Source organism: Brachycentrus maculatus, unplaced genomic scaffold (assembly GCF_059751285.1).
Source record: "Brachycentrus maculatus isolate JH-2025_06_01 unplaced genomic scaffold, ASM5975128v1 h1tg000452l, whole genome shotgun sequence".
NCBI lineage: Eukaryota > Metazoa > Arthropoda > Insecta > Trichoptera > Brachycentridae > Brachycentrus > Brachycentrus maculatus.
This window is the reverse complement of record NW_028281199.1, coordinates 1,186,261-1,210,264: the sequence shown is the minus strand read 5'-3', so window position 1 is coordinate 1,210,264 and position 24,004 is coordinate 1,186,261. Positions and strand designations below refer to the sequence as shown.

Here is a 24,004-nt window from a genome sequence, read left to right as displayed (position 1 = left end):
CATATCGGTCACTCCTTTCATATATCATAAGTCATATATCAAATATCGACAATTTTCAGTTGTGCATGTTTTCGGAATGCCCAGAAAATGTACTATATCCCAGCAAAAGCGGCATATTTTTAGCTTAATATTTACCCGCTACAGGGCAGAAAGTGTTGTTTTGCATTTTGAAGAAAAGGCATTGTTTTATTATTTTTTGAAATGTACTAAATATTTTCAAATGGAGAAAAAACCTTCAGGTTTTACCTGAAAAGATCTGTGGAACAGTAAAAAGTTCAAAAAGTGGCTTGTATTTCTTTTTAATACATTGTATTATATTTTTAAACTTTAAAAACGATCTCCTGAAATCAAGTTTTTTTAAAATTATATATGACGCTGTTGAAAGGAGTGAGCGATATGTATTTGTGCATCGTTATGCATTTTTTATTAAATATATTAATTATTTATATAATTAAAGTATAATAACGATAATGATTTATATAAATAAAGTATAATACATATGGTATATGTGCGCTTTTGCTGAGATACAGTACATTTTCTGGGCATTCCGAAAACACGCACAACTGAAAATTGGCGATTTTTGATACATGATGTTGTTGAAAGGAGTGAGCGATATACTAAATAATAAAAGCATATTATTTCGCTATAAACGTAAAATTTTTGTATAAACTCATGTTATCTATTGACCTGTGTTTTTGTTGTTGTTTTTTATGGATATCTTTCGACGTGATTTTATGTTTATTCACCTTCAGGTTATGCCATGTTTAACACTCAAAAGTCAATCACGAATGCCAATAAATGTAAAAAATATAAATGTATTTACAATGAACCCTCAATTTACACGGTGGATACGTACAACGCGATATCGCGTAAAAAAGTATACTAAAATAAAAATTAATTATTTATTTATTATTATTTCATCATTAAGACCTCCGATATGTTTACTGAGCGTCGATATAAGAATACGGTAAAATCTCATTCTTATGTCCGGCTGTGGTCCCGTGGTTAGTGTAGCGGACTCTTGAGTCAGAGTTTCTGGCTTCGAACCCAGTCTACTACAATTTGATACCAATTTTTAAAAATGAGCAGTTTAGGCTTACAGAAATAGTATGAAATTGAAGTCTTTTTGTGTAATAAAGACATAAATATTTCTTTATTGATTTGGCGTTTAATTTGTAGAACTCCATTTTAAATTATGTATTAATTTTTAAATTAAACACAGAATTTTTGAGTCTACTAAGTTGTATTTTATTAACAAAAACACATAAAAAATTAATATTGTGACAATTGTTTCGCCTAGTCATGGAATAATAAAACGAATGACATTCGTTTAAAATGCCATAACTAGGCGAAACAATTGTCACAATATAATTTTTTTATGTGTTTTTGTTAATAAAATACAACTTAGTAGACTCAAAAAATCCGTGTTTGGTTTAAAAATTAATACATAAAATAAATATTTCTCTTTGTAAAAAATATATGTAAATAATATTTTCACATAAGTCTTTATAAGATTTTACGCAAATTTTTACGCATAAAAAGATGAATAAAAGTTAAAACAAACGCCTATAAAAATTGGGAAAGTGTCTGTCATGAGCAACTGTTGGCGGACAGCATTCTTATGAAAGTAACGTGACCGCTTTGCGGAGATGGAATTTCCGTCTGGACCGAGATGATCATCAAATAATAATATGGAGATTTCGCGTGACACATCCGATACAAATCATAACCCTACTTTCGTTTTCGAGGATGAAATATAAATTAATATATTTTTTTGAATTACCAATTGCCCAAGTGACTCTGAAACCTAGCTACGGCTTATGCTTATCATGGCCCTACCTGGGCTTCAACTTTTGAGGTATCTCTACATGAGAGAGTACGGCTATTATCCTTGGCTCTACCCGACCCAGTTTCTCCAGGGTATGCTTGGCGACAATAGTTTAGAGACTAGAAGGAATGTGTATTTGATTACGCATTTTTATCGATTGTTGCGTGGTATGATCGATAATCCTGAAATTATCCGGAGCATTGATTGGTCTGTATGTTCCCGATAGTTACCTAAGACAGCGTCGGCATAGATTGTTTCACATTCCTATACACAGGACCAACCTGCCGATGGTTATGGCCGTAGGAAGAGCTACCGCTATGTTGAACAATATCACATTGGATATTGATCTGTTCCATGTGTCCGAAGGAGTTTTCCGAAGCGGGATTCTTCTACACCTTTAAGTCTTCTTGCTTACTTTTAACATATACGCCTTGAATATTGTTTGTTATGTATATATAATTTTTTTATTGAATAAATTGAAATTGAAATTATTGAATAAATTGAAATTTATAACTTAATTTTATAAAATTAGGCCTAATTCCACTTCATTTTGTATCAATTTGTATTTTTTGACACAACTTTTGTCAGAATTTTCATCGCATGTTGAACAATTTAAAAAATCATTAAGGATTCACAGACAGGATCTTCTTCCGTATATAAACGATAGATGCGTCTTCTTATGTTTGAGACACCTATAATATTTATATGTCATCTGTAGGGTGATAATCCAGTGTCTGATAGAAAAAATAATAATAAATTTAAAAAATAAACATTAATTACAAATCGATAATAATAAGGAAGGTAAAGGAAAAGGGGAGTTTAGGGAAGGAGGTAGAAAGAAAAACTAAGGGATGAGGTTTGAGGTTTCTTAAAAGTTATAAGAGAGGGTGCATTTTTTACAAGGAGAGGTAATTCATTCTATAGTCTATCCGCAAGCAGCCAGACTATGGAATGAATTACTCCTCCTTGTAAAAAATGCACCGTCTCTAATAACGTTTGACAAACGTCTGAGACATTACTATCTATCATTAGATTCTACACCGTCCATCAAACCTCCTCCCTTAGTTTTTCCTTCTACCCCCTTCCATAGGGTGTTTGTGCACTACACGGAATGACATGGAATTTTACCGTCAGGCACGTCAGTTAGCGTTTTAAAACGATGATTGGCTTGGATTGGCTTGTGCAAGCACAGAGAAGGACTTACTGAAGAATGATGTGTTATGGCGAGGAATGGAAAGTGTTTTTTCTTGGGAAGAACGAAGTGGTAGACCATGATCTGAGAGGTATATTAAGTTTTCAGCAAGATATTTAGGTACGTTGAGGTATAATTATTGACAGGAAAAAAAACTCCCTAACTCACAAGCTAGCACTAAGTCGTAACCACGATAATGACGGTTATGGACGGTGGCGCAAGTAGGTACTGCCGACCATTCGGCTTTCTACCGGTAGTAGGTACTCGCATGCCTGACCTCAGTAGGTCACCCAGCCAAGCGCATTGCTCCCTGCGCCGCTATCGGAAGGTCAGCTCCATCCTCGATCTCTTCTCCCATATATAGAACATCGGTATAATGATGTCCGTAAATTGTAGCGAGGAAAACGCAACGTACATTTAAGTTTTATACTGGATATATAGCTCAATCCTTTCAACAACGTCATATATCAAAAATCGTAAATTTTTAGTCGTGCATGTTTTCGGAATGCCTAAATGTACTACATAAAGCGGCATATTTTTAACTTAATATTTACCCGCTGCAGGACAGAAAGTATTGTTTTTGCATTTTGGAGAAAAGGTATTCTTTAATTATTTTTTTTAAATATACTTACTAAATATTTTTCAAATGGAGAAAAGACATTCAGGTTTTACTTAAAAAGATCTGTTGTACAGTAAAAAGTTCAATAAGTGGCTTGATATTTATTTTTAATTCATTTTATTAAATATTTTTTTACTTTAAAAACAATCTCTTGAAAAATCAAGTTTTTTGATATATGACGTTGTTGAAAGGACTGAGCGATATGTGGAAAAAACTATGTACATACTTGTTTTTTTTATTACAGCAACGTACATTGTTTTATTTCATTATGTAAGGCACGCGGCTAACTGGAATAATAAAATCGTCAACAAATGTAAAGAGAGTAATGCATAAAATCAACTGTTACTAGAAACTAAAAAAATTCACTTTACAACCTAAAAAACCTAAAAAAAATCACGCAAGATTCCTTTTTTTGTTAAATTTTAATACGAATACCCTTTATTGCATCAAACTTTAATCAGATCGCATGAGCATAACAATAGTCTATCTACAAATTAATTGAAATATTAATTAGTAAAACGCCAGTCGGCCAACAAAACTGCTCTTCATTCATTTAGCACTTGGCGACTCTCTCTGCGCTGGCTTTCTCCTCGTCTGCGTCTGTTCCGCGTGTATTTCGGAGGTGTGTTACATGCTGATTGTCCATATAGCACTAATAAATATTCACGTTTCTCTAGGATTGAGGTTGTTATTAGATAAAAAAAGCCATTTGTGAGCTTTTGAATCACGGATCCACCAAATTCTGGTCAAAATTTACTCTATTTCATTCGTTAATTCATTCACATGTGCATAGAGTCGTCAAACTGCCTCCCAACTCTGTCGACTGTCAAATTCCTTAGAATCTCCCAAGTCAGGTCCGCGTCCCGAAATTCAGTTAAATGTTTCGCTTAATGAGTTAGATTCTGGAACGAATTATGCTCGTTATGAGAGGTTCCACTGTATATTTTTTCGTTCCATTTATACCGGTTGCGAAATACCCTCGCGGACCATTCGACTAACATATACATATATATATATATATATATATATATATTTTTTTTTTTTTTATTTATTTATTTCTTTAGTTAGCTTTTATTTCATATAATACTATTATTTACACTTAATTTACATCATATACTTATATATTTACATCTTCTTACAGTAAACAAAACATTTATTTTAAAATTCTTTCAGACTCTTTTCATTCTTCATACATTCAGGCATCTCATCGTACATTTTCAAACCCTTATACATTAAACAATTTTGCTACTCGTTTTTTTCAAAAATGGCATTTATCCTGGCATTTATGAAATAAGACCATTCAAAAATGGTCTTATTTTATCCTTATTTCTTGTACTATATTCATGATTTTTTTTGCTTAAAACTATTTTTTCCTTAAAATATTTGGCTAATTTATCGTTAGTACATATTCGCGATTTCGCACGTGGTCTCTGATTCATGTTTACTGATTTCTTTATTCATCGATACTAGATTCCAGATTCCGTGAGACACCTGCTGTCTGATGTAATCTCGGTAAAGAACACACATATTGACGGTAAAAATATGAGAAAAATACCGGTTTCGGGTTCCATTCTAACATCACATGTCGCTCACTCCTTTCAACAGCGTCATATATCAAAAAAACTTGATTTTTCAGGAGAACGTTTTTAAAGTTTATAAATATTAACTAACTAACCATCACGCCGCTTCCCCGCAGGGGTAGGCAGAGAGAATCGAACGCCACACCACTCTGTCTTTGCAAACATTCTTTGCCTCTTCTACATTCATGCATCTCCTCATACATACCCGACGATTATTACGACTCCTGACCCGGCCGCTTTCAAGTATTTGACATACCTGATTGTGCCAAGTTTTCCTCGGTCGTCCTCTGCTTCTTTTTCCAACTACATTCGCTCCATAAATTTGTTTATAAATATAATACAATATAATAAAAATCAATATCAAGCCATTTATTGAACTTTTTACTGTCCAACAGATCTTTTTAGGTAAAACCTGAATGTTTTTTCTCCATTTTAAAAATATTTAGTAGGTATATTAAAAAAAATAATAATTAAACAATACTTTTCTTCAAAATGCAAAACAACACTTTCTGCCCAGTAGCGGGTAAATATTAAGTTAAAAATATGCCTCTTTTGCTGGGATACAGTACATTTTCCGGGCTTTCCGAAAATATGCACAACTGAAAATTGACGATTTTTGATATATGACGTTGTTGAAAGGAGTGGGCGATGCGTCTCTTCTAAGTTATTGTGTTATTGTATTATATTATAGTGTCATGCTTATTTTTATATTATTCTTGAATCACGTTTGACGACTGACCTATCATTTTTCATGTGTCGTGTGATGCCTGTCAATTTTCGACGTATTGAAATTGTGAAATTATATTTTTCATTAGATGTAACCGGCCGCGTGTTGCTGTGGCTCATTCTGGTGAGACGGTAAAGAGAGGAAACAGAAACCACACATTTCTAATTGCGTAACACTTGTATAATTTAACAATGCTTTTGAAAGCAATGGAGGTTTTGAAATCAACGAAGCAACGTTGCAATCGAAAATATTCAGTATGGTTAAGTGATAACAGGTGTTAAGAAGCTGCTTTTACTTTCAACAGATGGCGCTGCCATTAGGGTAAAACAATATAAACAAAAACATTTTTCACCTGTTTTAATTTTTTTTTTCTTACCTTATCCGCGCCCTATAGTGCATAGGGCACAAGATTGTCTTGACACAGTGTTATCTTGATCGTTTCTTATACGAAAAACCGTTCAACCATGAATACGATTTAAAGAAGGATTATAAATTGACTTTAAAATATGAATTCTTCAATCTTACATGTATTTATTGAGTTTTTTTGTAATATATTTTTTTGTCACACTGTAGTGTTTAAAATAATCCTATCTTTAAAATAGGATATGCGTATACATGATTAAAAGCCACAGTTCAAATGTTAGATGAACTTAGGGGTCACGTTGGTATATTTGTAAAGGGAGGAAGATTTCGTTCGAAATATTAAAATACAAACACAATACCTTGCCTACGCATATTGTGTCACGTTCGTATTGTTTGTTTTTAAATATGTCAACATCTAATAGAAAAATATATAGATATAGCTTGAATGGATAAATATCACGATGTGTGATTATTAGCTAATAAATTAAGATGAAAAATCACAAGACTATCGTTGACATTCTTATTGAAATATGTAGAGAAATAAGGGAGATATTAAGGTTTAAACTTTAGATATTTTTATAAAACGAAAAACGTGCGTTCGCATACGTCATCAAATTTCCGTCATCGAGCGTTTTATGACGTCATATGGTTTATTGTCCAGGGTTTATAGAGCTGTAATTGTAGTAGTGTGGATTGTTTGTTTGCCACTACACTACTATTTGTGTTATACAGATATGAGGGTGGACCATAGACATCAACAATTAGAGCCGCCAATAATTTAGCAATGTTACCAATATAAAAATAACTCCATCTTTTCTGTGACGTCATTCATCGCCAACTTACGAAAATAACGTTTTTTCGAAAGCGAATTTTCCCAATGAAAATGATGAATGAAAATATTAATGAAATCGGCTGTTATAAACACAAAACTAGTCTAATACAATCCTTTATAGGTTGAATATGTTAAATTAGATATTCCTCCCATATGACTTGGGACACCATTTAAACAAGTGGTCGGCAAACTTATTAGCTAGAGCCAAATATGCACATTTTAACGATTTAAAAAAATCCTTGAGAGTCAAATATGTTTGCAATTCTAGTACAACTCAATCATAATTTTAGACATTTATTAAATTACGGGAACACTCAGCAAAACTTTGTTTTATGTATGAATTTTAAATCAAACACAGATTTTTTGAGTCTACTAAGTTGTATTTTACTAACAAAAACACATAAAAAAATTATATTGTGACAATTGTTTCGCCTTGTTAAGGCATGATCAAACGAACGTCTTGATATGCCCTTGAATGGCATTTGTTTGATAATGCCCTAATAAGGCGAAACAATTGTCACACTATACATTTTGTATGTGTTTTTGTTAATAAAATACAACTGAGTAATGTCTTGATATGTCTTGATATGCCCTTGAATGGCATTCGTTTGATAATGCCCTAATAAGGCGAAACAATTGTCACACTATACATTTTGTATGTGTTTTTGTTAGTAAAATACAACTTAGTAGACTCAAAAAATCTTTGTTTGATTTAAAATTAATACATAAATTAAAATGGAGTTCTACAAATTAAACGCTAAATCAATAAATAAAAACTTTATTTCATAAGTAATAAAATCTTTTGAAAGTAAGTTATCCATAAGAACACTGCGAATAATGTCCTTGCATCTCCTCTGAAGGATTGACTAAGTCAGGTTCGTTTGTCGTTATTTAATCATCGTTTTAAAAAGCTAACTGAAATACCGGACGGTAAAATTCCGTGTAGTGCACAAACGCCCTAAGGGCGCTTGTCCACTACCCGGAATCCCGTGTAATTTTACCGTCCGGCACGTCAGTTAACGTTTTAAAACGATGATTGGATTGGCTTGTGCTTTTGTCCATCTTTCTTCGGATCGGTGCGTGAACACGTTGCGCGTAAATTCGATCACGCTTAACTGTCATAGTCGCTTTCATTTTTCAAAACCGGACTGCCGGACGGTAAAATTCCGTGTAGTTAGAGGTCAAAATAAAAGATGGAACAAAGGCAAAATAAAGGAATGGGTAAATGATCAAGAGTTAATTTTATGAACATTGTAAAAAAGATTATATTGTTAATTTTTCTCCTTTTTTGTGTGTATATATTAGGTTAAAATGGTTAAAAAACAATAAAAAAATGTATGCAAAAAGAACTCCACCGACAAGACACACAAGGTGGCTTGGTGGGTCTCTGCAAAATAACTTTTTATTTTTATTTTTAATATATGTTAAAAGTTGTGATTTATAAAAATAAATAAATAAATAAAAAAAAAGACATTTTTGAAGGGCCGTATGAAAATCTTTATGGGCCATATGTTAGTGGTCTCTGTGCAGTAGACTGTATACTGTTAACAGTATATCAGCCTTTTTTTAAAGAATGAACCTCATTGGTATACAAAAGTTTTTTTTTAAAGATGCGTTAATTTTATGATTCATATGTTATTGATTATATGATTGAAATTCAATGAATGTATTCATTTAAATATTTTTATGATCAAACCTTACTTATAACTACATTTGTACATATTTATATAAAATGTTGTTATGTTAATGAAATACAATATGTTAAAGGTTAAAAAAAAAAAAAAAAAAAAAAAAAAAAAAAAAAAAAAAGTGCACAAGCGGCTTAACGCTAAAATCAGGGGTGTCTTTTTCGAATATGAAAATGTTGACGATGTAGATAGCATTTTTGGAATAAAGATTTTTTTGCGTTGTGGCCCTTTGGCATTTAACCAGCGATATTTATGTGTGTTATTAATAAACAAACATATCGCTCACTCCTTTCAAGAACGTCATAGATCAAAAAAGTTGATTTTTCAGGAGAACATTTTTAAAGTTTAAAAATATAATACAATGTTTTAAAAATAAATATCAAGCCACTTATTGAACTTTTTACTGTGCAACAGATCTTTTAAGGTAAAACCTGAAGGTTTTTTCTCCATTTGAAAAATATTTAGTAAATTTAAAAAAAATAATTAAACAATAGCTTTTCTTCAAAATGCAAAAACAACACTTTCTGCCCTATAGCGGGTAAATATTAAGTTAAAAATATGCCGCTTTTGCTGGGATATAGTACATTTTCTGGGCATTCCGACAACTGAAAATTGACGATTTTTGATTTCTGACGTTCTTGAAAGCAATTTTTGAAGTACCTACCTACTTGTTTATTTCCTGACCCATAGCTTCATTTCCCAGATAACGTTCTTGCGTACATTATTAGGTGTCGTAACTAGCCCGTCTGCAATATTACTATTCATTTCTGAAGTGCATTTATTTATATCTCCAGTACTTGTTTGTAGCTAATTTCTGTTCGCAGTGTCATTGGCACTAGTTCCGTTAGAGAAAATAATTAATTGCGTAATTCGTCGAGCTAATTTGGTTTATACAAGTAAAATAAGATGTATCGCGTAAATTCAAGTAATAAAAAAAACAAAAATCCGTATATTTTAAATATATATAGACATAGATTTTTTAAAATTAAACTATAAAAGAGCATAAATGGACAATGGAAATGGGTACATCTGAAATACATCGTACCATCTTTCAAAATTTAAAGCTAAATTGTTCGAAATCTTATAAACCTAAAAAAGTAATTCTATTCCCTGTCCTTTCCTTTTCTTCTTTTCCTATCACTGCCATCTCCTTTTCTCTTTATCCCATCCTTGTCTCATGTCTCTTCCTTTATATAGACCTCTCTTATGTATAGTTGTGAAGAACTATAATTGGTACTCATGATTTTATTTTTTGTATTCTGTATGTATCATATATTGTAACTGTTGTTCTTCCTTCCAATAAAAAAAATATATATATCGTGTAGTATTTGATTGCAAAAACAAATTTCTTTCATTACATATCGTAGTCATACAGGAGAAAGTGACCAAGTGCATTGTTTAACAAAAACGTGATCATTGACTATTTGCTATCTTACTAGTTTAATATTGCCCTGAAAAAATCCCAAAGGATTTTAAACTTTCAAGTATAATATATTGAATTAGTAAAAATGACTAACTGCATTGATGTTTATTTTCTTGCCAAGCAAAAGTGACTTAAATGGCCCTCCTGAACATTTTACGTTTTGGTAGTTGGTCACTTTCTCCTGTACGACTGCGATATATGTAATTTTATAAAAGGTGTGTTGAGATTATTATGGCATGTGAATGAGTATATAATGAATGAGTGAAGAAACAACCATAAAACAAATGTATCAGGCGAATGTAGTTGGAAATGCAGAGGAAGACCGAGGAATTCTTGGCATTCTCAAATATTTCAAAAGCTTGAAAGTGGTCGTCAGGAATCGGAATAATCGGCTGGAATGTATAAGGAGATGCATGAATGTGGAAGAGGCGAAGATTGCTTGCAAAGACAGATTGATGTGGTGTTATATTATCACTGCCTGCCCCTGCGAGGAAGCGGCGGTAATGGTTTTTTAGTTAGTTAGTCTAATTATTCAGTACTCTTCATGAAGAAAAAAAAAATTATGGGCATTTACGACCGTCATAGGCTGGTTTAAGCGATCACTTTACACACGTGTAACATTCACCAATTCTACCCAAGATTGACAACCACATTACGAAAAGGACATTTTCTGGCGTTTCTCATGTATGTGATTATAATCCAGCATTCGGACCTTACATACAAATGAAAGAGTTTCTGCTTAATAAAAAACCTTTTTTCATCTCACTAATAGACGCATCCAGTGAAATTCTATTGATTCGAGCACAATGTTTCGAAATTGGATCACATATATAGAACTTCCAAGAATTTGAGTAGTGTGGTTGTCAATCATGGGTAGAATTGGTAAATGTTACAAGTGTGTAAAGTGATCACTTAATATTCTCAATATTATTAATATTTAAAGCATTTACTTTGTGGTTAGTCATTTTTACCTATTTTTTTTTTACAAAAATGTTAATAATATTAGTATATAACCACTCACCGAGATTTTTATGTCTACCGGTTTCGAAACGCACCCGTCTCTTCGTCAGGACAATCACTACTACAACATGCAAACAATACCACCCTTCGCTGATCACTTAACCCCGTAAATGCCCAGACTTCCATATTCTTCTTCATCTATTTTGAGATGTCAAATAATGATATGAATAATGACTCCTATAATTGGAGATAATCCAGATTTGTGAACAAGGACATAGTTTCATGTAATTTTTGAGAGAGAAATTCTTGCCGAGAGTACTCTTATTTATCATTATTATTATTATTATTATTACCCTTAAATATTCGTTGACAAATGAGTAAATTGTATGATATTGCCGTTGCAGTACCTGTCGCGGCTCGGCCTGCCGCGCCACACGGACAAGTTCATCGCGGGCGCGGGCGCCGGCGTCACGGCCGTGGCGCTCACCTACCCCCTGGACACCATCCGCGCGCGCCTCGCCTTCCAGGTGCTGGGCGACACGCGCTACACCGGCATCACGCACGCCGCCGTCACCATCTTCAAGACGGTAACCAGTCACCCGACCCGCCCTCGCCTGACCCAACCTAACCTTTTTTTTGTTTTTTTTTTGTTTTGCGTGGGAAGAGGAAAATCTTTTATAAGACGCCAGGTGACATCCGGGTCACAAGACTGGCAGTGTGGGAATCTCCCTGCTGAGGGCCTACCCACTAAAAACCTCTCCCGTGCAAGCATCTACCACACTCCGGAACCGCCATTAGGCATTACTTCAGAGTGTGGCATTGTCAAGATCTACTGATCTACATCTACTTGTGCGGTCATGTTCCGCCTCCTCCTCTCACGCTCGGCATCCTCCTTCAGTCCGATCACGGTTGAGGCAAAGGCGTCCCATGCCCGCCACGTATTGTCATTTTGGAGCATTGACGGCACTACCATGTCCAAGCTAAGGCGACCCAACCTAACCTAACTTAACCTAACGCGACACCATCCGCGCGCGCCTCGCCTTCCAGGTACTGGGCGACACGCACTATACCGGTATCACGCACGCCGCCGTCATCATCTTCAAGACGGTAACCAGTCACCCGACCCGCCCTCGCCTGACCAACCTAACCTAACCTAGCGAACCGTCACACTAACATCTAGCCTAACCTAACCTAATCAGTACAACCTCTTATTCTTCTTCTGTGTTTGTCAAGCCAGGTCCCCTGGATGTCGACTATCACTTGAGAGTAATTGTCCTTGTCTTGGGCAGCTCTAAACAGAGCCTCGACAGTCTCAGGACTGTCGAGGATGGACGGGGATCAGTCCCCGTCCATCTCGTGTATTCGGAGCCAGGAGATCTGTCTCCTGCCCACACCTTGTCGTCCCTCTATTTTGCCTTTCATGATTAGGTGCAATAGCTCATACTTCTCTCCTCTGAGCACTTGCCCCAGATAGGACATCTTCCGGACCTTGATATAAGTACACAACCTCTTGCTAAATCTATTGACCAAACATTACCTAGCCAAATTACACTTGACGCAACATAATCTCTCCTTACCAACCAATCCTACTACTTAGTAGGCTAGTAAACTATGATTTAACCTGTCCGAGAGTATGGACGTAAATTAACGTCAGTGAAAATTTTCCTTAAAGGAGTATCGACGTTAATGAACGTCGAAGTCCGTCTGTCAGTTAGTATGATGTAACTTGTATAGCAATGACATCTGTGGATATTTGTGTGTAATTTTGTCAAAAATGAAATCTTTTTCGAATAGGTGTTTTTTTATTAAATTATTTTAACATAATTTCTGTCTTCATAATACATCGATTTAATGAAGAAAAAAAAAATTAATGCAGAAAGAACCCACTCCCCAGAGAAAGTCGGTGGCATTCGGAGCATGCGCCTCTAATACCACGTACCCCCTGATTATTCAAACTATTCTTATTAATATTAATGCTGAATCAATTAATGAAAAATAATTAATTATCCTATCATTATAATGATGATGATTTTTCTATTCTAATGAGTAATTCATTCACATTACAGGAAGGCGGAATACGGGCTCTATACCGCGGTTTCGTCCCGACACTGATGGGGATGGTTCCATATGCCGGACTTTCATTCTACTGCTTCGAGCACCTCAAGTATATCTGCATGAAGTACATCCCGCAGTACGCTTGCACCAAGCTTGATAGGAATACAGGTAAATAATAATGAGACCCTCTTACGAGTTACCTCTTCACGTGTTATATTTTCCTGATACTTTTTATTTATTTAACTCCAATTGTTCCGCTACAACTGTGTGGAAGGGAGACAGCAATAATGAACTAATTTCCAATTATTTACACCACAATTTGCGCAGTCCATCTGTGAACATGCTACTGACTGCAATGTGTCATTTGTTGCAAGGTCTCTTCTCCTTCTTCTTTATCTTGTTGTAGGCCTTGTGGCCTGTTTTTAAGAGGGATTAGCTTCCTGCGATGTCGATTCCCAGCTATCGACTTGTCTCTTTGGTGGTCTGCCCGGTAGTCGTCTACCATGGGGTCGGCCGTACAGTACAATGTGGGGGAGTCTGGATGATTCCATTCTCCTCACAAGCGCATACCATTGTCCGTACAGTACAATGTGGGGGAGTCTGGATGGTTCCATTCTCCTCACAAGCGCATACCATTGTCCGTACAGTACAATGTGGGGGAGTCTGGATGGTTCCATTCTCCTCACAAGCGCATACCATTGTCTCCTTCGTTGCCTTCCCGACCTAACGACATCTTCGACGTCGCATATTTCCCTGATCCTGGCGTTTCTTATTATATCTCGAAGACTCTTGCCTGAGATGCTTCTTAGAGTCTTCATTTCTGACACTCTAAGCGCAATTTTTGTGGCAACGGTGTCCGCTCTACTTTCGATTTCATACGTCATGATGGGTCGGACACAAGTTTATTATTATTATATCCAATATTTCTATGAATACCATTGGGGTCTTTCAAATAATGAAAAATTTGGAGTATGTGTAATTAAGGTTAAGAAAAATATGGCACCGGTGTGCTTTTGAATCACAGCTAGTAGTAAAAATTCACTGCATTTCATTCATTCATTCATTCATCAATATCTGCTCCCTATTTGGATCATATGGAGTCCACAAACTGCCTCTAGGCTCTTTTGTTGGCTTCCTTGCGTCCTCCTAAACCAGGTCTGCGTCCTGAAGTTCAGACGAGAACTGCTGACGGATCGTCAGCAGTGAACGTCGTAGGCGGCGGGAACCTGATGCCTTGTAAAAGAGGCAAGCTTGATGGCGGCTCTTGGAAGATTTGCAGAGTACATCGCCTAGCCAACTAAGTTGCCTTTTCTTGGCGACAGTTGTGACCATGGGTTACTCGACTAATTATTGGCTTCAACAACTAGTTGGCCGTTTCTATGTATCAGTGATCTTACAAGTGATAGATATCACCACAAACTGACTTCCGAATCAATTAACCCATTGCAATACTAGTTAGCGAATCGCCGGCCAAGGTCAATTTGTCACTGACTTACAAAGCCAGCGATTCGCCGGTTTGTCTTTGATGTGATTTTTTTTAATATTAAAACTGAGTGACAATAACTTTCACAACTCTGAACTGAGCAAATTCTTCCTAAACTACCTGGAGATAAGCCATAATGATGTAGCTTACCAACAAACAAAAATATAATATGTATATGGTTTTATGTTTTACCATTTTTATTTTGTGTGTAATTTAGTTTTAATGTTATTGTAATAAAAAAATGTGTCAAAATTAAATAGTGTGTTGTATTAACAAACTATGTCATCTTTATTAGTGGCGCAATAGGTTAATGAAATTCTAAACAAATCGTCTGCGACTAACCACAGCACGTTGTCATTTGCATTCGACAACATCTCTGGTTAACTTTCGCTTAGTTTTTCACTAATCACATTCCAGGCGGTCTCGTTCTCGCGATCCCGGCGAAATTGTTATGCGGCGGCCTTGCCGGTGCAGTAGCGCAGTCCGTGTCCTATCCCCTGGACGTGACGCGGCGGCGCATGCAGCTTGCCCTTATGAGCCCACACACGGAGAAGTTTGGGTAAGTCGTCATGCCGCTACCTACCGAGTGTGCGTGTGTGTGTCGAGCCTCACTTATTTTTTGAATCCCATAACTGTAGGATTTGAAATTCAGTTTTATTAACATCGCAGTAAACAAAAAACTTAATACAGTATGCTCCCAATTGTCTGGAGTCGCTTTTTATTTGAATTTCATAAATATACTTTACAAGATGCTAACATAAACTGTACTTTTTTTGTATATTAAAAGCATTGTTAACTTTGTGGTATGGTAAAATATAACACTCTCTTTATCATTCATCGTTCACTTTGTGTAATATCACTTCAAACAAGTGCTGTTTTAGGTGGTATCACACAAAATGAACGATGAATTATAAGGAGAGTGTTTATAAACTGTAGTCATATTTTCACGAGTTGTTTGATTTTCTAACTGTTTTTTCAATATTTTCCTAACTGTTTAATTTTTTCATATGCTATTACTTAACATTTTAAGTATTATCTTTATTATGTAAGCTTTTCTTTTTGTAGGCAATTTTTAAGTAGAAATTTATGCAAAATATAAGGAAATATTTCAATGTCACCTTATAGTCCTCACCGGCATAATATCCTGATCAAAGGGCATTCCGGCGTGTTCACATAGTTACTATTGATTGGTTTGTTCAGTGAACTTCCACACAACAGATTTTTATGCTTAGATCTTACCACACACTGATCATTCAATCTTTTTTTGCAACAGTATTTTAGAAAAAAAATAGTTTTACATAATGTATTTACGTAATAATCTTTTTTTTTAGATTACTACATTACAAGAAAAAGTTGTATAATCCACCAAGTATTTTTTTAAAAATCAGTTTGATTAATGTACTGAACTGTAGTTGTAGTTGAATATTCAATGATCCAAGTCTTCAATTTATTTTATTTTATTTTATAACAATCTATGTCTGGAATAATCAGTGAACTGAACGATTGTGTCTAAAAATCTGTGTACAAAACGGGTCTGTGGAAAAATTATAGTACTGTTAAAGTTGCAATGTCCGCCTCCGTAGTGTAATGGTCAGCATGCTCGCCTACCGTTCCGGAGGTCCCGGGTTCGATTCCCAGGGGGGTTTAATAAATGTAAGTGATTTTTTCACTCTAATATTTATTCAATATTACACTGGACTGGTACCTGAAGTGGAGGGCTGATCACCTTTCCTTCATGTGTAATCGACCGAGATAACACTGCGTTTATATGAAGCAGTGCCCTATGCACCATTGAGGTGCGGTAAGGGATTTATTATATATTACTGTTAAAGTTAAATCCATTCAACATTTTTTTAAATAAACCTAAAAATGTACATTTTTAGTTGTGCAAGCTTATATTTTATGCTATTGTTCATAAGCATTGCAAACATCTAGTACAGTAAGACCCTAATAAATTGGTGCAGTTATCTCAATACGGAAATACTTATGTTTCAACATTCAATGTAATTACAGTGAAACCTCTATCTATCGTTCCTCGAATAATCGTTTTCCCGGATGTGTCGTTTATTTCTTCTATCCCGACTTAATTTCATACTAAACTAAATCGCATCGATCGTTTCTCTATCACCATTTACCGCATTTATCCTTCGAATCAAGCTGCATATTTGATACATTTTGTCTGTTTTTTTTACATTATTTCCAATTTTCTTACATTCAACGGCAACGTATGGGATAGAAACTATCGAAAGCTTGTGTAACCGAGAGCCGAAGAGGTCGATATTGATGAAACGGAGCCGCTGCCTGTACCTGCATTTCCGGAAGCGTGCACACTCTTTGAAAGAAAACTTTCTACAACGCACAATCAATAACCAATGCTGAAAAAAATACTATTTGCATAGCCGAAATATACTATTGACTTACGAAACTAAAACAGTTAAAAAACAAAAGTATTTTTTTTAAATTCTATTCTGGTTTTTTTTTTAAATAAATACATTTGCATCTGAAACATATATTCTTTTTAGAATTTTAGCCTACGAATGGTTATGCAGATTGGGAGGACGGTATCTTTACTCGGTCGTATCTATTTGCGTATTGACCTCTTAATCCCGCATTTATTGTTTTCCCGCATTCATAGTTTATTTTAATAGGTCCCTTTAAAAAGGATAGATTGAGGTTTCACTGTATATCAAAATGCCGCTAGAGAGCATAAAAGTATCAGCAACACAATTGTGCACAGTTTGAGGAAATACCAAAACCATATCCCAACACTAATAAATAATAATAATAATAACCCTTATCCGCACCCCAATGGTGCATAGGGCACTGTGTCTTATAAACGCAGTGTTATCATGATCGTTTTACTTATGAAGGAAAGGTGATCAGCCCTCCGCTTCAGGTACCAGTCCAGGGTAATATTGAATAAATATTATAGTGAAAAAATATCACTTATATTTATTTTTACCCCCCTTGGGAATCGAACCCGGGACCTCCAGAACGGTAGCCGAGCGTGCTGACCATTACACTACGGAGGCGGACATATCCCAACACTACCATATAATAATGAAACACCGTTACGCCGGGTCTTACTGTATTTAAACTCTTATTAAATCCATCTCTTATTATCTTATGTACATAAATTTAAATCAATAAAATTAGTTTATTGTTCTCTTCATTTAGCTTTTTTTCTGTAAATAATTTTTCTGTGATTTAAAATTGTTACTAATATATAGTTTCTGTTTGAACTGACTCTGGTGTTGGGAGGGTATTATTTCAATGAATTTCTTTTGTTTTCATGTCTACTTCTGGTATCCTACTTTGTATTCCCACTTACAGAAGGTTGGTATAATATTGTACATAAATCCGAATCATATCTCAACCATTCAAATCATGAACATACTATTATTCATATTTTAAGCATCAACTTTGTGATCAGTCATTTTTACAAAATGTTAGTAATGTTAGTATATATCCACTCGCTGAGATTTTAGTCTGGTGGTTTCGAGACGTATCCATCTCTTTCACAGGACAATCGCTACACCAGCATGCAAACAATACTTATACGTTGGGTAATATATCCAAAATTAAACACGGTTATTGGATTGAATTCTACTTTTAATTACATATATAATATGTGACGTGTTTCGTCTTGTTAAGACATATGTCTAATTAAGTTGAAACGCGTCACATATTACCATATATCGCTCACTCCTTTCAACAACATCATAAATCAAAAACTTGATTTTTCATGAGATCGTTATCGTATATAATAAAATGTACTAAAAATAAATATCAAGCCTCTTATTGAACTTTTTATTGTGCAACAGATCTTTTTAGGTAAAACCTGAATGTTTTTTCTCCATTTGAAATATATTTAGCATATTTAAAAAAATAATTAAACAATACCTTTTCTTCAAAATGCAAAAAAAACTCTCTGCCCTGTAGCGGGTAAATATTAAGTTAAAAATATGCCGCTTTAGCTGGGATATAGTACATTTTATGGGCATTCCGAAAACATGCAAAACTGAAAATTGACGATTTTTCATATATGACGTTGTTGAAAGGAGTACCAACACAGTAAACAGCTACCATGCACTTTATTATATTAATGACTCATCAAACCCTAAAGATTCAGAGTTTGGATTCATATGGAAAATGTTGTGTTTTAGATTTTTTTGTGGATTACCAATATATAATTTACCGTGCACTTCATACATTAAGATGAATTACATGAAAGATTTAATTAAAAAAAATTAATTAAAGTAGAAATAATAGTATGTTTTCATTACTTCATCATAAATATTGCTTCAATTAACATGCTTTTGTTTTAATTTATTGCAATGCATTCAGCTTCATGCATTAGACTATCAAATAAATGTTTTCATTAATTGGTTTGGCAGTCACTTTGTGGTAATATGTATTTATCCATTTTTTAATTAAATATGACTAAGAAAATACCATGACTTCTTACAATCTGTTGTGGACACATATTCTGATGCTAAATGCATTGAAACACGTGTCACAACAGATTTTAAGAAGTAGTGATATTTACCAAGTGAAATTTTAATTAAATAAATCAAATATTATTTAGAGATAAATGTATTTGGTGTTTCATCTCTAAATGTAATAATCTCCAAAGATAATTTTTTTCCCCAATGAAAAGTAATTTTTCAAATATGTGAATTATTAGGGATATTTTTACATTATGGAAAATAAACATTGTTTTTTTATTAAATTTATATCCTACTTCCTGTAATTTTGTGTGGTTTTTATTGTTTTTAAACATTGTTACCTCAGGAACGACAAGGGCTCAATATTACTTTGTATCTTTCTGAAGGCTCATTGTTCCGAGATAGTGACATATTAATATTCCTCTTTGAATTTTTTCAATCTCTATTTTATCATGCAGCATCTAGATCAACCTCACCATAAACTAAATATATTAACTCCTATAATGTCCTCTATAATCTTTTTCATATTAATCTTTTTCTTCATAACCTATTCTTTGTTTATTGCTTTTATTCTCTGTTTCAAATTGTTTGAAAATGGTTTTCTTTGGTTTTTGTTATGTTTTATGTATGTACGTATACGGTCAATCTATAAACAATGTATTTTTTTGTGGTATTTCTAAATTAATTAAATGATTTTATATTTGGTTTTAATCCAAATTATGTTTTCCATTCTTAGTTAATGTTTTCTTCCCAAAGTAATTTTAATTTGCCAATCTCCCATAGTAGGAATTTTTGCAATTTTAAGTTGAAGAAGACATCAGGCTCACTCGAGCTATTGTTACGTTGGGATTAACTTATCTCCAATGTGTTGTTTTCTTATAAGATTTCTAAGATAAAATAATCAGATAATGTGTGACGAACTTATTGAATCTGTTTGACAACATTGTCATTCTTTTGCTTATACTAGAAATATTGACATATTTTACTATGGTAACACTATAATAATAATAATGATTGCACAAAATGTGAGATTCGATTCAATGTAAAGAAAAAAAACACATTAGGTATGGGATGACCCAATGATTACTTACTTGCCTGGACACATTTTAAAACCCTTTATTTAAACTGGGCTTTAAATTGACATTTTTCATCAAAAGTGTTGTTTATTAATTCAAAAATATGGAGTTGTCCAAACTTTATGCCAAGAAAGGTTTGCTTGAAACCCAAAATACTATTGATTTGTAGAGTAACACTGATTGAGTACAGATACAGGTGTCGTACAATGCAGTTTTCAGATGTTTGCGCCAAACTTCATATAACATGGTCTGTGAAACTTTGAATAGTTCCCATCACGCGTTTGACACGCAGTTTATGCAGCTCATAGTGCTCTGGACCAAGTTTTGTCATTCTAATAAATTTTCTCTTAAAATTTTACTTATTATTTATACTGACATCTGTAGAAATAGTCTTGGAGAGTCTTGGCGGCCACTGTAATCGGATAAAGTATATCTGCTTTTACTCATGACGTGTTTACGCAATCCTAGAATGTTTATTTTGGAATAATATATAGATGTCATATTCTTTAAAGCTTAACACGTTCAATGCGTATAAAATAATGTCAAAATTCATGAATTTTTTAAAACCTTTAACTTTGTTTGAAATCAAATTCTATGTTCCATTTAAACATCGTAAATATGTGTATTCCTTCGTATTTTCAAAACACACAAAACCGGTTACGAATCCTGATTTTTATTCAACATGACTCCTGTCAATGCGTGCCTGCAATATTTGTGGACACGGGAGCCGTGGTTGAAGCATAAAGTATGTGAAGTAAAAAATTAACTGTCAAAATACTTTATAACCTATTTACATATATGTTATTGTAATAAAAAAATCAATTGTTATCAAGAAAATTAATGTAAATTATAATTTTTTTTTAAATTATAACCCTTATCCGAACCTAATGGTGCATAGGGCACTGCATCAAATTGACGCAGTGTTATCTTGATCATTACTTACATGAAGGCAAGGTGATCACTCTTGCGCTTCAGGAACCAGTCCAGGGTAATATTAAATTAATATTACAGTTTTAAATCACTAATATTTATTTTCACCCCCCCCTGGGAATCGAACCCGGGACCTCCAGCACGGTAGCTAAACACGCTGACCATTACACCACGGAGGCGGACAAAAATAATTAGTAAAAAATGTCATAACTGCATTGCGTCTTGTAAATGTCATGACTGATTTAAAATACTCTGATCGGATTAGTAAAACTTTAGTTACTTACATAATATTTTATTTGAATAAGCTTTCTGAACCTAACATCTCCTTCTGGACTCTAGGTTTGGGTCTAGTCTGGTATTTTCTAGAGCATATCTACCGTATTAGAAGGGGGATATCTGTATAATTTGTATAAGCTCCTTTCTTGGTTTTAAGGTGATCGGTTACGCTCCATATACTAATTTGTGTTGTTTAGCATAATGTAACAATTGTTTTGCAATATTTTCAGCATGGGAATGGTACAGACATTGAGTTTAATCTATAAGGAAAACGGAGTGGTTCAAGGACTCTACAGGGGAATGAGCATCAACTATCTCCGCGCTATTCCGATGGTAGCTGTCTCCTTCTCAACCTACGAGCTGATGAAGCAAACCCTGGAGTTGGATACCGGCATGAAGATATAAACTTTATTCACTTTAAAATGAGATAGGTACATATATCACTCTAGCAATGAAGAGTTCTGGTAAAATGTAATCATTAAGATTCAGGCAGGGTATGTTGTAATGTTTAATTTCTTTTGTTTTTTATTTATTCTGCGTTACCTTGTATCTGACATTTTAAAAATAATTACTACTTAATTGATATTAGTAATGTTAGTAAATAAGCACTCACCGACTACTTCTGTCTACCGGTTTCGAGACGTACCCGTCTCTTCGTCAGGACATACACTACAATTTAACAATCATGCGAACAACACTACACCACACCCACTTAGTACTATTCACATACACTATCACTACACATGCAAAACATGCAGAGCGAGTTGTTAGTCCCACCATGCTTGCTAACAACTCGCTCTGCATGTTTTGCATGTGTAGTGATAGTGTATGTGAATAGTACTAAGTGGGTGTGGTGTAGTGTTGTTCGCATGATTGTTAAATTGTAGTGTATGTCCTGACGAAGAGACGGGTACGTCTCGAAACCGGTAGACAGAAGTAGTCGGTGAGTGCTTATTTACTAACATTACTAATATCAATTAAAATGTTTGACCACAAAGTAAATGCTTTGAATATAAATAATTACTACTTATTTTATGGGATATAATATGTGTACCGTTATGAATGCTTTTGAGTGAATGCTTGGTAAATAATGAAAACAAAATATGAACATGTAACAAATTTTATATTCAATATCTAATGGGAGGTTTTGAAGGGAAATTTGGACAAAATTTACTAGGCACACGTAATAGAAATACATGTATAACTGAAAATGGCATCACAGTCAAAATTTCAAATCAACTTTAACTTGTTTTTGTGATTTAGGAGCCGATGCCTGTTAGTGCAGTATAATTTGCATCTGTTAGAAGCCTCAGCTAAATGATTTGAGGTTATGTTTCTGTAGCTGAACACTATCAACTACAAAGAATATCCAATTTAATGATAAATTATTATCTATGGAATTTATAGTCACTCATTTCTGTTATGTATTTACAAGCTTAAAGTGTGTGAGTAACTCTTTACATTTCGCTCACTCCTTTCAAGAACGTCATAAATCAAAAAACTTGATTTTTCAGGAGAACGTTTTTAAGGTTTAAAAATATAATACAATGTATTAAAAATAAATATGAACCCACTTCCTGAACTCTTTAATGTGCAACAGATCTTTTTAGGTATAACCTGAAGGTTTTTTTCTCCATTTGAAAAATATTAGTTTATTTAAAAAAAAAATTAAACAAAACCTTTTCTTCAAAATGCAAAAACAACACTTTCTGCCCTGTAGCGGGTAAATATAAAGTTAAAAATATGCCGCTTTTGCTGGGATTTAGTACATTTTCTGGGCATTCCGAAAACATGCACAACTGAAAATGGACGATTTTTGATTTATGACGTTCTTGAAAGGAGTGAGCGATTTGTGAAGAGTTACTCGCACACAGCATTTGCTTGCAATTTAGGAATGTGAGTGTCCAATGATTTCTGTCTTCATTTTTGTGTTTATAACTTTTAGAATAATCTATTAAAAATACAATGTGTTCTTGCAATTTCTCCCGTATTATATGGATTTCAAAAGCATTACATGCGCATTTTATCTGTCTGAATATGTATGTAATTTTAAATCTTTACATACCATAAAACTGAAAAATTTGTTTTACCTGATTAAAATATTATTTTATTTTAAGTATATTGTTGGTGTTAGTTTTTGGTTCTTTATTTTTAGGTCAGTATTTTATTATAAGAATCTATATAAAAGTAGACTTTAGCAAACATGATTTCCTGTTGTCAATATTTTTATTCAGTAATTATCAAGCAAAATATTTTTCTTGTTTTCAATATTTTTATTCAGTAAGTATCAAGCAAAATATTTTTCATTACCTCCATCAATTCTGTCTTGTTTTTTGTTTTTGTTTTTCTAGTTACCGTATAGTTTATAATAGTAAGAGGATACTATTTTGTAAATAATATAAATTATAAATTTTTATATTTTAATAAAGAATCTCTCAATGTTTATTGAGTGACACGGTGGATGAAGTGATTAGCTCTCTCGTTGAATAAATTGACAGATTTTTTTTTTATTATTTAAATTATT

General features: G+C 33.8%; 1 protein-coding gene across 1 annotated transcript in view; it reads left to right on the top strand.

Annotated features, from left to right (window-relative positions):
• The window catches only part of LOC148302449 (mitochondrial coenzyme A transporter SLC25A16-like), a 36,376-nt gene extending 14,341 nt beyond the window's left edge, over window positions 1-22,035 (top strand). Inside the window, exons 3-6 of the mRNA XM_088271609.1 lie at window positions 11,617-11,799; window positions 13,279-13,435; window positions 15,168-15,309; window positions 21,711-22,035. Of these exons, the coding sequence (XP_088127735.1) occupies window positions 11,617-11,799; window positions 13,279-13,435; window positions 15,168-15,309; window positions 21,711-21,885 (657 nt within the window). The 3' untranslated portion in view covers window positions 21,886-22,035. The remainder of the gene's footprint in view (window positions 1-11,616; window positions 11,800-13,278; window positions 13,436-15,167; window positions 15,310-21,710) is intronic.
• Window positions 22,036-24,004: the final 1,969 nt, after the last annotated feature.